The 14,639-nt window shown below is 39.1% G+C and overlaps 1 protein-coding gene across 1 annotated transcript in view; it reads right to left on the bottom strand.

Annotated features, from left to right (window-relative positions):
* Positions 1–14,639, bottom strand: part of FER1L6 (fer-1 like family member 6) — a 135,514-nt gene that overhangs the window by 103,107 nt on the left and 17,768 nt on the right. Inside the window, exons 10-12 of the mRNA XM_049765618.1 lie at positions 11,223–11,557; positions 6,549–6,657; positions 4,313–4,493 (exon numbers count right to left, since the gene is read on the bottom strand). Of these exons, the coding sequence (XP_049621575.1) occupies positions 4,313–4,493; positions 6,549–6,657; positions 11,223–11,557 (625 nt within the window). The remainder of the gene's footprint in view (positions 1–4,312; positions 4,494–6,548; positions 6,658–11,222; positions 11,558–14,639) is intronic.

Here is a 14,639-nt window from a genome sequence, read left to right as displayed (position 1 = left end):
AACAACCAAGTGTCCAATAATAGATGACTGGAGAAAGAAGCTATGCTACTACATAAACACAATTGAATACTACTCAGCTAAAGGGAAAAAAATCATGCAACTTATTATGTATATGGATCTAGAAAGTATCCTGTGGAGTGAATTTAGTCAAAAGGAGAGGAATGAATACAGGATGGTCTCCTTCATATGGCAGATATAAAGAAACATATGAGAAATTATTTTTAATAAGTGACTTATCAGAACCCAGGGGTTCTGGGAGAATAAGACAAGGTTGGGGGGAGAAACTGGAACAATTGTGGAGGAAAAAATACTCTCATCAGCGTGTTGTGCTCAAATATTTTTGAATAAAACCCTACCATTATTGGTATTATAAATCATGGTGCTTATAAGAAAATAAAATAATAAATTGAGACACTCACTGCTTGCCTTCTATTAATCTGTTTACCCATCCATTTATTAATCTTTCATCAATTCTTCATTTGTCCTCCATTCATTCATTCTCCATATATTTATTCATTTATTCATTAACCTTCCACTCATCCATCCATTCATCTATCTGCCTATTCATAGTCATCAATCATCTAGCAATTTATCCATTCACTTTTCTTTCATCTATTAATCCACTCATCACCTATCATTCAACCTTCATCAAGCGATTCATTTATTTTTATTCACATATTTATCATTTATTGTACATATATTTATTATTGCCAGAAATTGTTGCTAATAATTCAGCAAAAAAGGAAGATATCAAACTACCTTAGAAAGGGACATATGGGGGGCCGGTGAGGTGGCACTAGAGGTAAGGTGTCTGCCTTGCAAGTGCTAGCCAAGGAAGGACCGCAGTTCAATCCCCCAGCATCCCATATGGTCCCCCCAAGCCAGGGGCAATTTCTGGGCCCTTAGCCAGGAGTAACCCCTGAGCATCTAATAGGTGTGGCCCCAAAAATAAAAAATAAAAAAACAAGAAAGGGACATATGGAGCCAAAGGAAATGTTTGAAGGTAGCAGTTGAATATATGTAAATGGTGATAAAAGATAACAGATGGGTTGGATTTGAAAACATAAAAGAAAAATATTAGTAGATTTCTGAAAGAGATGGATCTGAAAGCAGCTAAAGTGGGAAAATTAGGGCAAAAAAGTTGTAATTCTGAGGCTAGATAAATAGTATAGGAGTTATCTCAATTCAGGTTCATTCCCCAGCACACACACAACCCCTGGAGCATCACTGGGTGCATTGCTGGAGATCCTCAAACACCACTCTGTCTGGGGGGGGTTCTATGTGATCCCCAACATCACAGAGCTCAAGCAGCCTTGTATCCTAGAATTCTTATATTCAACCTCTGGTCTGGTTGTCTGATTGCCTTCAGGTGGGGCACCAGACCCTTTCAAACAATGCTTGAAAAGTCCCCCAGAAGCTGAAGTTCCTTGCTTAATCACAGCTATTTTCTTGACTAAATTGTCCTTAAGTCCTGGTCATTTTTCCATTAGCACCTGGGACCGTTTGGAGAGAAATGTGCACATTTCTTTCAATGGGCATGATGGGAGAGGTGGCCCTGATAAATGAACACAATGTTTGAAGTCATAAATGTGTATAAACAGAGAAAGGGAGAGAAAGCTTACTTTCCCTTCCAATAAGCTAAAGTGAATGTCAGTCTCTGAAAAAAAAATGCAGAATTCTTCTTAGGGCTTCAGTCCAAATTTCTCCCTGAGACCATAAAGCTAGCACAGGTGTAATATGGTCTGACCTGTAGAAGACAAACCAGCAGGTGTTTATTCATAAGAGATGGCACATAAACTCTTGGCAGAAACTGAGGTTGTTATAAAATCAGAAGAACAAAGAATAAAATAAAATAAGATTAGAAACTGAACTAGAAACCTTAGAGATAAGGTTTTTCTATCTTTTTAAATTTTGTACTAAAATGATTACGATCATGAATACTTTCAAAATAATCCAGGAATATATATATTTATGAAACCTTCTAGAGATTAAAAAATCAATCAACTATATTATAATTACTTTATGATAAGTTTCTATTTTAATATTAAATCAATCTAAAAAAATTTCAAATTCTTCAGCTAAACTATATTTTTACCCAATATTATACTTTGTTCCAATGTTTCTTTGATTATGATTATTTTATTTTTAAGGAGTGTAAGGCCTTTGTTACTTTGATGCCCAGGGTTCTCCTAGTCTTAGGAGATCTACATGAACTGGGATACTGTAACCTGTCAGGCAAGTTGCAGTGAGGAAGGAAGGTGAAAATTGGAGGGTTCCACATTTAAAGCAGAAAGAGGAAACTGAAATTTTGAATGGCTACCCTTACCCATAACCAGTCTTATGACTCTGGTCAAGGGTAAGCCTGGAATCCTAAAAATATGATGGCCTGACATTGGATACCTTGTACTCTGATCTTATTCCTGAGTTATGGCCGCAATACATAAATGTATGTGAATATACCTGCTTTGTAAAACTGCAAATGCAGTGTTTTTAATGAAAGTACATAAATTATATGTTTTTTTTTGTTTGGTTGGTTTTTGGGCCACACCCGGTGACACTCAGGGGTTTGTCCTGGCTATGCACTCAGAAATCGCTTCTGGTTTGGGGGACCATATAGGATGCCGAGAGGATTGAACCGTGGTCTGTCCTATGCTAGCAAGACAAGGCGGGCACCTTACCCCTTGCGTCACTGCTCCAGCTCCATAAACTATGTATTTTTATGAACACTTGCATTTGTGTAGAGATAGATGTATTTAGGGGCATATTATATAAAGAATTCTCACTCAACTGCTGCTATCCTGACTTGTACCATATGGACATTATAGCCTTGATTATGACTAAGGATAAAAAAAAAAACAGGACTTATTTTGATGTCCTCAACCCAGTTTGCCAGAAGTAATATGAGGCATACCCAAGGATATTTAAGAACTTTAATTTCCTCCCATATCCTTTCCATATTATGTCTCGGACATTCTTATCCATTGTCAATTCTCATCCAACAAGGGGCAGGATGATGTCAATACTTGGTGAAAGGGGATAACAGAGCTATAAATTCAATTATAAAATTCATTCTTGGATATCCTAAATTTTTGACAATGGTTAGAGAAGAAATTGTGGAATTAGGAAGTTATGGTCCTTTTGTATAAAGGAACACTAACAAAATAAAGGCAGAAGAAAAAAAAAATAGATGCTAGAATGGTATTTTCAGGAGAAACTGGGTTTAAAATCTCTAGAATATGTGTGAAGACAAACCATTAAGCCCCTTTTATCTTGCTCTAGTTCTTTGTTCCCAATATTCTAGTTTTGCTTAAGCCCTTTTTTTTTTGTTTGTTTTTGTTTTTCAGGCCATACCCGGTGATGCTCCGGGGTTATGCCTGGCAATGCACTCAGGAATCACCCCTAGCTTTGTGGGATCATAATGGGAACCGAGGTCTGTTCTAGGTCAGCTGCATGCAAGGAAAACACCCTACCACTGTGCTATTATTGCTCCAGACCCTTAAGCTCTTTCTTTCTTTCTTTCTTTCTTTCTTTCTTTCTTTCTTTCTTTCTTTCTTTCTTTCTTTCTTTCTTTTTTTTTTTTTTTTTTGGTTTTTGGATTTTGGGCCACACCCGGCAGTGCTCAGGGGTTACTCCTGGCTGTCTGCTCAGAAATAGCTCCTGGCAGGCACGGGGGACCATATGGGACACCGAGATTTGAACCAACCACCTTAGGTCCTGGATCGGCTGCTTGCAAGGCAAACACCGCTGCTGTGCTATCACTCCGGGCCCTTAAGCTTTTTTTTTCTTGGCATGCTGAATATTTACATGGATTGAAGGTCACTGAGGATTCCTATAAAAGCCTCTAATGTTTTTTAAAATAGTGTTTTCTGGCCACTGACAATTTCTTAGAGTTCTTCAGTTTGGCTGTGGCAAAAATAAAATAAGAAATGATGTATTCAATAAGCCCACCAAATTGAGTTTATACAGTGGCACATATGGTCTGGGTTGAAATTTTAAATTCTGACCATCCAATATTGCTAGGCTCCAAAGTTATAAAATAAAAAATAAAATAAAAGGGCCTTAATATATAAAAATAGTAACTACTGTCATTTCTCTGCCATTAAATGAATAACCTGGATGTGTCATTTAGTGAGTGACTAAGGAGTCAATGAAGTGACTCTTACTGTGTTGGCACTGATTGCATCTTTGCTCTCAAAATAGTGCTTTTAAGCATAATGTTCTGGTGACAGGAAAGAAAATAAAAGATCCCCCCATTTAGTGGAAGTGGAACTTCCCTTAGCAGAAGCCCTGCTTTCCCTGCTGTGTTTCCTACCTATTTCCATCTGTAATCTGTGGCTTCTCTGGGTGTGTGGTGGAGACCATAGGAATACTGCTGTGGGCTGCATCCCCTTCCTTTTCATGCAGTAGTGGAAGGATTTCTTCTTCTGTGGGTTCATCTGATTTCTTCTTACTCCCGTGATGAGAGCCTCCATCAATCAAGTTTCCAAAATTACCTGGGGTGGGGGGCAGGTAACAATAAGCAGAATCAGACAACTTGGATCAGAGATACATTTCCTTGTCTTCTCAGGAAGGGAAATAATATCTCTGTATAAAATGTCAGACAAAGATCCAAAGAGTAAGTAGGATAGTGTGATGCATATGCAGCCAATCTGGATTCAATCCCTAGCACTTCATATGGTCCACTGAGCCCTGCCAGGAGTAAGTTTAGCCATAGAGCCAAGAGTAAGCCCCAAGCACCACCAGGTGTGATCTCCAAATTAAAGAAAAAATAAAAAGGGTGGGATGAGCAATGGTGAAACCAAGGAAACACTATTGCTAATGACAAGGAGCCATCTCTGTATTTGTTTTATGTTTTATTTCCTTTGGGGGGGGGGAAATGAAGCTACTGAGTTGTGGACAGGAAAGCTACCCCCAATAGTAGTTAGTCAATTGGGCCAGTCAGTTATCAACCTATCAATGTGGCACTCCTCTGATCCAATGGTGTTTTTATGAATTTTGGGAGGGTTTTTTTGGGGGGGTGGGGAAGGCATGAGGGCTATACCTGCAAGGGGTCACATGGAACTAGGAATCAAAGTTACATCCATGTAAGCATGTGTCCCTGTTCCCTGAACTCTCTTACCAGCTTTTGATATTAACATTTGTCATACTACTAAAATTATAAATGAACTCAATCCTAACTACATTTTCTTCTGGTCTGCAGAGAGAAAGAGAACTTCATTGTGAAGAAAGACTTTCTTATGTAATGTTCTTTCTAGGAATGGTTTCTCTGCTGTATAACAGCCCCAGGAGATTGCTGACAGTTATAATTATAGCACCTACTATATGCACAGCACTTGGCATGTCTTTACAGGAGAAAACCTTGTAAGTTTTCTTGTAAGTTCTGCAAGTTGCCATTATCCCCACTTAAAGAAAAGCAACTGGGAGCCAGAGACTTGAAGTGAGTCTAGAATGGATAATGGAATCAGTTTTAGCAACCGCATTTGCCTGGATCCCAATTATTATTCTGAATCTTTCACAAAGTGGGCAAGGCTACCTCAAGATAGGGAAAATGCTGGATTTACGGGGGGAGGGGGATCGTAGCCTCCAGTGCAATGGTGAGAGAGCACTTTCTTATTTATCATTTCCTAAGAGAAGGAGATTGAATGGGTAGGTATGATGTTTTTTTTTCCCTGAAAATGAGGTGGTAAGCTCTTAGGGATATACCCTAGGAGCACAAAAGTACAATACAAAAATCCCTTCCTCACACCTATATTCATTGTTGCACTATTTACAATAGCCAGACTCTGTAAACAACCAAGATGTCCCTCGACAGAGGAATGGCTAAAGAAACTGTGGTACATATATACAATGGAATATTATGCAGCTGTCAGGAGAGATGAAGTCATGAAATTTTCCTGTACATGGATGGACATGGAATCTATTATGCCGAGTGAAAGACGTCAGAGGGAGAGAGAGAGAGACGCAGAATAGTCTTACTCATCTATGGGTTTTAAGAAAAATAAAAGACATTTTTGCAATAATCCACAGAGGCAAAGAGAGGAGGGCTGGAAGGTTCAGCTCATGACATGAGGCTCACCACAAAGAGTGGTGAGTGCAGTTAGAGAAATAACTACACTAAGAACTGTCCTAACAATGTGAATGAATGAGGGAAGTAGAAAGCCTATCTTGAGTACAGGAGGAGCGTATTGGGGAGGAGGGAGATTTGGGACATTGGTGGTGGCAATGTTGCACCGGTGAAGGGGGGTGTTCTTTACATGACTGAAACCCAACTACAATTATATTTGTAATCAGGTGCTTAAATAAAGATATTAATATTAAAAAATGAGGTGGTAAGAAATCTCTATTTTAATGTTTTTCAAAAATATGAAGCTAAATCTTTTACTTATACATTGACACTAGAGAGGATAGGGAATTACTAATTTCTTTCTGAGAGGCACCCTTCCACCATCAGCGTGTCACTGTAATTTAAACGCTAATTATTTTAGGAAGTGGGTATGGCAGCCATGCCATCCATGTTGTTTCAGACTTTGTACTTAGATTGCACTTACCAACAGAAACTTCAAAACTAATAGGTTTATCCCCAATTTTCCTGTCAATCATATTAGCATCAAAAAATGTTCCGAAGAGCAAAAATTCCTCATATTTTTCAGGTACAATCTGTAGAAAGGAAAAAGACATCATTTGACAGGTTTGAATTCTTTTAACCATCAGGAAGCTGAATTAGTGATACCAACTTAGTCCAAAAAGGCAATTTAAAGGCATGTGATTCAGTGTCAGCCTGAAATGGAACATTATTTCCTCACTAATCAGGCAGCAGGAACCAGGAAATTGCAAATATAAATTCAGCCATTTATCTAGAACGATCTGATCTAATCCTTCTGAGCTTTCATCTTAAGACAAAATGTCTTAGTTTTAAAAATAAGCTTGGTGTGCAGATCCCTCTAAAATGATATTGTAAAATGCAGGCTTGGAATCACCTCTTGGTGATTGGACATTAAGAAATTACGGGGCCCGAAGATATAGCACAGCGGTGTTTGCCTTGCAAGCAGCCGATCCAGGACCTAAGGTGGTTGGTTCGAATCCCGGTGTCCCATATGGTCCCCCGTGCCTGCCAGGAGCTATTTCTGAGCAGACAGCCAGGAGTCACACCTGAGCATCGCTGGGTGTGGCCCAAAAACAAACAAACAAACAAAAAAAGAAATTAGGAAAACAACGGAACGCCAGTGTCCCAGGATTAAATTTTTACCTTAGACCGTAATTTGGTGGATTGGGCAGGGTAGTCACATCTATTCTATTTGCTCTTCTTTTTTTTATAATTTTTATAATTTTTATGGTGACCAATGTGAATTACAAGTTTTTCACAGTTATATTTATGATAGGTACATAGTGAGAGTGAATTAAGGCAATTCCCATCATCAGTGTTGACCTCCCTCCTCCACGGTTCCCAGCATGCATCTCAGACCTCAATCCACCCTTAGCCCCCTGTACTGCTAGTGTAATGGTTCTTTTTGTGCATAGCTTGTTGTAGTTTGGGTCTCTTGATTCTATTGTTGTTGATATTGAGTTGGGTATTTAGGTCTGATCATTTTTTATTTCCATTCAATGCTCATGAGACGGCTTTGCCCCTAATACCATCTACTTTTTTTTTTCTCAAGTTGTAGGAAGACAGAAATATGAGGCAGAACAAGATGATTCATGTTCTATAGTTCTGTTAAAAAAAAAGAGAGAGAGAGAGGGCAGAAGCCCCTATCTAGAAGGTATAAATATAAATTTAAAAGAAAAAGATAGAAAAAGAAGAAATGGGGAAGGGGGGACTGGCAAGGTTTTTGTTTTTAAAGGTCTTAAGGATGAATCCAGTCCTTTTCGTAAATACATAAAAAGTTTTGTTTTTTTACTTCAAATTAACATAAATCCACATAAAAGAGATGTAGGGCTAGGCACTTGCATGAATATCAGCCAATCAACTGCATCTAAAGTGGATTATTATTCTGGTTGCTGCTAGCAGAGGCAACAAATTAATCAAAACAATGTAAACTGTTGCAACATTGAAAGGAAAAAAAATGTCATCTGAAGCTTTCCACTTTTAATTTGAATAAACTAAAGATTCCAAGGTCACAGAGCAACTTTAAGTCAACCAAAATTAGGTCAACCTGCTCAAGAAACCTACTTTATGGAAGACGGAAAGATATCCTGGGTAATTAATTCACAACTGTTTGCAAATGGCTTCAATTAACACAGCCAGTAGCTTGGGTCAGGGGCCCAGATGTGGCTGGACATGGATACAGTAAAATCACTGGTCACGTAGTCTATACTTCCTGAGTTTGGGGTTGTATCTATTAAACTTCACAGAAAAGACAAGAAGTCTTCCCTAAGGAAATCAAGTGGTCTCAGAGGTTAAACGTACCATTTAATCAAAACTCCTGATCTCTGTCCCTCTGACTATAAAGGCTTTCCACATCATTAGGTGAAAAGTGACACTTTCCTCCATAGAGAAGTCCCAGGCGCTCTTGGCATAAGCAGAAAATGTTCCTATTGATAGAAATGTCAGATGGGGTGGGGACCCTGTGCTGGATCTTAGTCATAAGGCTCATACCTTTCCTACCTGTTGCTACTCTGGCCTCTGGTGTAAGGCAGCAACTAATCTCACCTTCCTGGGTCCAATTTACTTTCTGGGAGGAGGCTAAAAGCTACTCAGAGGGGCCGGGCGGTGGCGCTAAAGGTAAGGTGCCTGCCTTGCCTGCGCTAGCCTTGGACGGACCGTGGTTCGATCCCCCGGTGTCCCATATGGTCCCCCAAGCCAGGAGCAACTTCTGAGCACATAGCCAGGAGTAACCCCTGAGCGTTACCAGGTGTGGCCCCAAAAAAAAAAAAACAAAAAAAAAAAAGCTACTCAGAGACGTGAGGGTAATGTTGATCATGCAGCTCCATGGATGGCAGGCTCCATAGTCAAGAAAACCCTTCTTCAATTTCCAGTCTTCAAGTCTGCTTGCTACTTGGTCAGATGACCTACTTTGAAAGTAGACAAGTCCATGTAATATTCTGCACTGACCTTATTCCTATTTTTCTTTTCTACAGAATGTTTATCCAATATGTAAATTCAGAAAGAAAAACTGAAGAGGTCTATAAGAAACTCAGTGAGACACAAAAGCAGGATGGGAGACACAGTCATATGGTGACACTTACAAATGCATTCATTGTCTGTTAAAACAGTAAATGCAGGGGCTGGAGCAGTGGAACAGTGGAAGGGCATTTGCCTTGCACACAACTGACCTAGGACCAACCACAGTTCGATCCCCTGGCATCACAAATGGACCCCCAAGTCAGGAGCAATTTCTGAGCACAGAGCCAGAAGTAACCCCTGAGTGTCACTGGTTGTGGCCCAAAAAACCAAAACTAACCAAACAAACAAACAAAAACAACAAATATATTGTTTTCCTACTACATATATAGGACTTCCCCCCCAGAAAATGTCTATTTCATAGGGATTATTAATACCTCATTCTGTTGATGAGTTGAGTTAAACACTGATACATGTAAACTTCCGTCACGAATAGAACCTATCCAAAAGATATCTTCCCCCTGATCGAATCTCTTTCCCACACTTCATTTACATTTTTTAATTAACTCAGTGAACCTTAATTTATTAAAAAAAAAAGTAAGTGAATATTCTAAAGCTAAGAGACTACATATGCCATCCTTGTCCTGTCTATTCTCGGAATGGATAACTCCTTTCCAAATCCCAATAAGATGATTTCTGATTGAATTGAGACACACACTCCCAGGGCCAGAATCATCCAAACCCAGCTCTGAAATCTACTACACACAGCAACTGAGAAAGAGAATGAGAATGTTCGATGTAGGATATGCACAGATTTCAGGATTTCTTTTTTTTTTTTTTGGTTTTTGGGTCACACCCAGCAGCACTCAGGGGCTCCTCCTGGCTCTATACCCAGACACCTTACCTCCAGGCTATCTCTGGCCCAGATTCCAGGATCTTTAACTACAGAAACCTGACACCAACAGCAGCAACTGTGTGAAAAGTGGAGGTGTGTTGGCACTGCAGACAGTGACTTGGGTTGGATGGCTTAGAGTGTCTGGAGCCTCGAGTTGGTCTAAGCCAGAAAACTTCAGGGGTAAGGTCTCCTTGTATTTAGGCCAAGGATTTTTCCTTTTCATGCCCCCCATATTTTGATGGGCCTATGCAAACAAAAACTGCCACTCTAACTCCATTTTGGCTGTGCTCCTTTGACTCTAATCCTTAAAAAAAAAAAACCACTTATACTTTTGAGGTTAACTTAAACTAATATGCATGTGCATGAAACTGTAAAAAAAATACTATGCCTTCAATGTTAAAGGAGTTACATAAATTTTGTGGCTTTAGATTGCTTTGTGTAGTGCTAAGAAATGTTACAATGTACTACAATCTAGGGACTTGAGGGACAAAGTAATTGTGAATAGGTTTTGTTTTATTTTTCTTAATGTGCTTTGGCTGAAAATTCAAAATAGGGGTGTCAGCAAGGGGATTTCTTCTGAGAATTCTGTTTATGGGTGGTTGTCTTCCCTCTATTTACCTTGTCCTCTTTCTTTGCATCTTTGATCTCATAATAAAAATATTTTTAAAAAGATGCAATAAAAATTGTGCTAGCAAAAAAGTAAATAAAAGAGAATGTTTAGTTATTGCTTAACTTAAGTACTGTGCTAGGCTAGACAGGTGAGAAGATAGTCCAGTTCCTCCATATTCTGGAACTTCAGGTCTCTTTCTCATCTAGCAGAATCAAACTGAAAAGATGACTTATGTAGCATAAGAATGGAAGATAAATGAAAGATAAACTTTGAGTTCTCAAAGACTTGGGATGAAGGGAACATGTTTCTTAACTTCTGCCTACAGCATGTCATCCCTCTTTCCATATCACCTCACATCCAAAGCATTTTCTACACTAATAAGCTGAGTAAAATTAGACTACAGATAAAATTCAGTCCACCAACACTCATTCCCACCAGCTTTATTAATTATATTTTTCTTTTGCTTTGGGGCTCATTTTTGGGGTGATTCTAAAGTAATGCATCAAGAGCAGGTAGCAGTGCAAGAAGAGGCAGAGAATTAGCCAGAAATTCCAAATGATCCACAGACATTTTGAAAGGGGTGTGAGTGAAAGCTGTTTAAGTGGACACTGTTGGAGCCTATAGCTGGCATTGTCTCTACTCTTGGTTCTCAGACTTACTTCTGGGGGCACATCAAAGGGTTCCACCTCCACCTCTGTAGAATTATTTTTGTCTGAAGCTTGCTGCGCCTTGCCATCACCAGATTTGTCAGCCTTGTCTTTACTGGAGCCTTTAGATTTGGAAGGTAATTTGAGGTCCTTGAGAGCTTTAGAAAATTTAGATTCCTGTGCTCCTCCAGAGAGAATTTCCACAGCAATTTCTACTAAGATTCGACCACGGAATGATACGCCTTCTCCAAAGCCTTCATTCAATTCCTGGTAGTCATCCATCAGACTGTGGTTCCTGGGAGAGCCATACAGATTAATCCAGGCAGGTCCAAATGTGGGTAGGAAGCCTAGAAAGAGCCCAGAGTTAGCTGCCTATGTTTTTAAGTTGGTCACTATTGTTATATTGCTTTATGAAAGTTGTTCACATTCATTTGGACATGGAAAATACACAGAAAATTCAAGAAGGTATTTCAAGGCTAATCCGTGACATAAAGAAAGCCACAAGTGCCCTTTTGCAATATCACTTAAAGTCTCCAGTCCATGCAATTTTTATACTTGTAAAAATAATTAAATGTTAGTGTTCATCTTTTTTGCTTATTCATTGATTGGTTATATGTTCATCAATTCCCAACATATAGCAGGTACCATTCTGGACTCTAAAATAGTGCATAGAGTTGAATAAAGCAAACAAAGTTCTAAAAATTTTATATTTATGTTATAATTTTTATGAAGGATATAGGCATTGTGTTGCAAGAATAATAGGCTAGAGTGGTATAGAGAATAGTGATGAGGGGAGAAGGAGAAAGAAAAGGTAGAAACTTCTGAACAAAAAGATAGAATCTACCAGTTGGAAAGACACTTAGGGATGAAAAGGATGCAGATCAGTGATATATTGTTTATGCCTTGCATATAGAAAGTCCTGGGTTTGAGAATCACTCTGACTCCCTCACACATCTAGAAATACCTAAAAGAAATTCTTTTTTTTTTTTTTTTTTTGGTTTTTGGGCCACACCCGGCAGTGCTCAGGGGTTACTCCTGGCTGTCTGCTCAGAAATAGCTCCTGGCAGGCACGGGGGACCATATGGGACACCGGGATTCGAACCAACCACCTTTGGTCCTGGATCAGCTGCTTGCAGCCGCTGTGCTATCTCTCCGGGCCCTAAAAGAAATTCTTGTCTTTTCTAGGAATAGAAAACTCCCTTTTGAATCCCAATCAAGATGGTTGCTGGTTGGGTTGACCTGAGATGGGAGTCCTAGGATGAAGTGGTGTGAGAAAACTTTGGAGAGACGAGTTTGTCTAAGAATTTTGATCTCTATATTAGACATTTTGGGAGGCTTTATAAAGGAATATAAGTGAAGATGGGACATAATCATATATATGTTGTAATATCACTCTGGTTGCCTCATAAAAAATCATGGGATTGGATATGAGTGGTATATTGGTGTGAAGACTCATTTGTCAACCAAATTAAAAACAATGTTAGTGGTTTGGAAAAGGATTATGATAGTAGAGATGAAAAAAAGACCAAATTTCCAGCTAACATTGTAAACATAGACCTAAAGGGTCCCATTAATTTTTACTTTCCACTTACTAGGAGTGAAAGTATTTTATTTTCTTAATACATGTATCTTGAAAAAGAAGAAAATAGGATCAGGGAGATAGTCCAAAAGAGAAGAGCGCATTCCTTATATATGTGAGGCCTTGGGTATAATCCCAAGTACTGCAAAGGCCCCTTTCAGTGCTGTCAGGGTTCCCAGCACCACCAGACCTTGGTACTAAATCTCTGTAAAAACATTATTACAGTTAACAAGCAGTACATCCAGGTGACCTAAAGTTTGATTGCCTGTGTTCATATCTCAAATATCAGTTCTGCCACTTTCCAGCTCTGCAAACTTGGGCCAATTTTTCATTTTTGTTCTCTTTTCCCCCTTATGCATTACTTTCCCCATTCATATCAAATTAGTAGAGGTAATATCCATAATGTGCCTCACAGAGACCATTTGGAAATGCCCAAGAATGTTAACAAATATTTTTTATAGAGCACACAAGACAGTTATGCTCAGCCTGACATTGCAGTACTGACAGGTGCATGATTCTAGTGGTGCACAGGTGACCACCAGGGTCATACCTGGAAGTGCTGGGAATCGTGGTGGAGAGAGTCAGGCTGGACAAGGAATTAATCTAATGACCTCACATATGCTAGGCAATTGCTGTATTATTGGAACCATATCCCTGGCCCTTAGCAATTACTCTTAATAAAATACACATCCTAATTTGTTTAATAATCCTTCTAATATTGACAAGTAGATGCCTCCCTGAGATTAATTATTTGAAAGCATTTGCTACCTCAGTGTTTCCTCTCCCATCTGCTATGCTCCAGATTAATCTTCCTCTGGGTAAATATTAAGAAGCTGAGATATTATGTTAAAAGGAGGTATGAGAAGAGCCGAAGTGATAGCACAGTGGAAGGATGTTTGCCTTGCATGCAGCTGACTTAGTATGAACCTGGCGTCCCATATGGTCCTCCAAGTCAGGAGCAATTTTTGAGCACATAGCCAGGAATAACCCCCTGAGCATCAGTGGGTGTGGCCCCAAAACAAAAATAAAAACAAACAAACAAACAAACAAAAAAGGGGTGTAATATTCAATGGCTCATGCTCTCTATGCTACCCATCTTTGTGAACTCCATTAAGATATTCATGAAATCATGAAAATATAGGGCAAAACATATTTACTAGTTGAGATTCTGTAGAAATCAATTATGAAAGTGGTTAATCATCCTTAACAGAAATAATCACATAATAGTTACTTCAGGAGGCCTGTCTGTGATGTCAGTCTGCAAGGGGGAATAGATGAGTAAATCTTCTCTTAAGCTAAGTCTATATATAAAACTACAGATCCATACATGTCTGCTCAAATATATTCATCAATCAGCACAAATTTGTAGGACACAAAGCATTACCTTAGGAATTAAGGAGAATGGTTTTGTTTGGGACATTTAGGATATAATCACCAGCTTATGTTTTATAGAGATCTTTATACTGAACAAAAACTCTTTTGACTGATGATAGATTAATGGGGACTCACCATTATCATCCTGCTTCTCTCTGAGTGTTTGCCCAAAGCATCCTTCTATAATAGCCATGTTCTCATGTCCCACTAATGATTTGGGGGTACATGTGACTTTGGATCACTTAGACATGTGAAAACCATTCTTAACTCTAGATCCTCCAAAATATGGCTCGTAAGATGGAGCCACTGACCAGTTTTCCCACTCATGGTCAGATCTAAGCTCTTTATTTCCCAATTAAGTAACCTGAGGTCCCAAGAGGACACACCTTGAGGACACACTGCAATATTTGTGGAAGACTTGGAACTGACTCCAAAAGTGGAGTTCCACCTACTGCCATGAAGCACAGAAATGTGAA

Source organism: Suncus etruscus, chromosome 19 (assembly GCF_024139225.1).
Source record: "Suncus etruscus isolate mSunEtr1 chromosome 19, mSunEtr1.pri.cur, whole genome shotgun sequence".
NCBI lineage: Eukaryota > Metazoa > Chordata > Mammalia > Eulipotyphla > Soricidae > Suncus > Suncus etruscus.
Note: the sequence above shows the minus strand (reverse complement) of the source record. Positions and strands in the feature narration are given on the sequence as shown.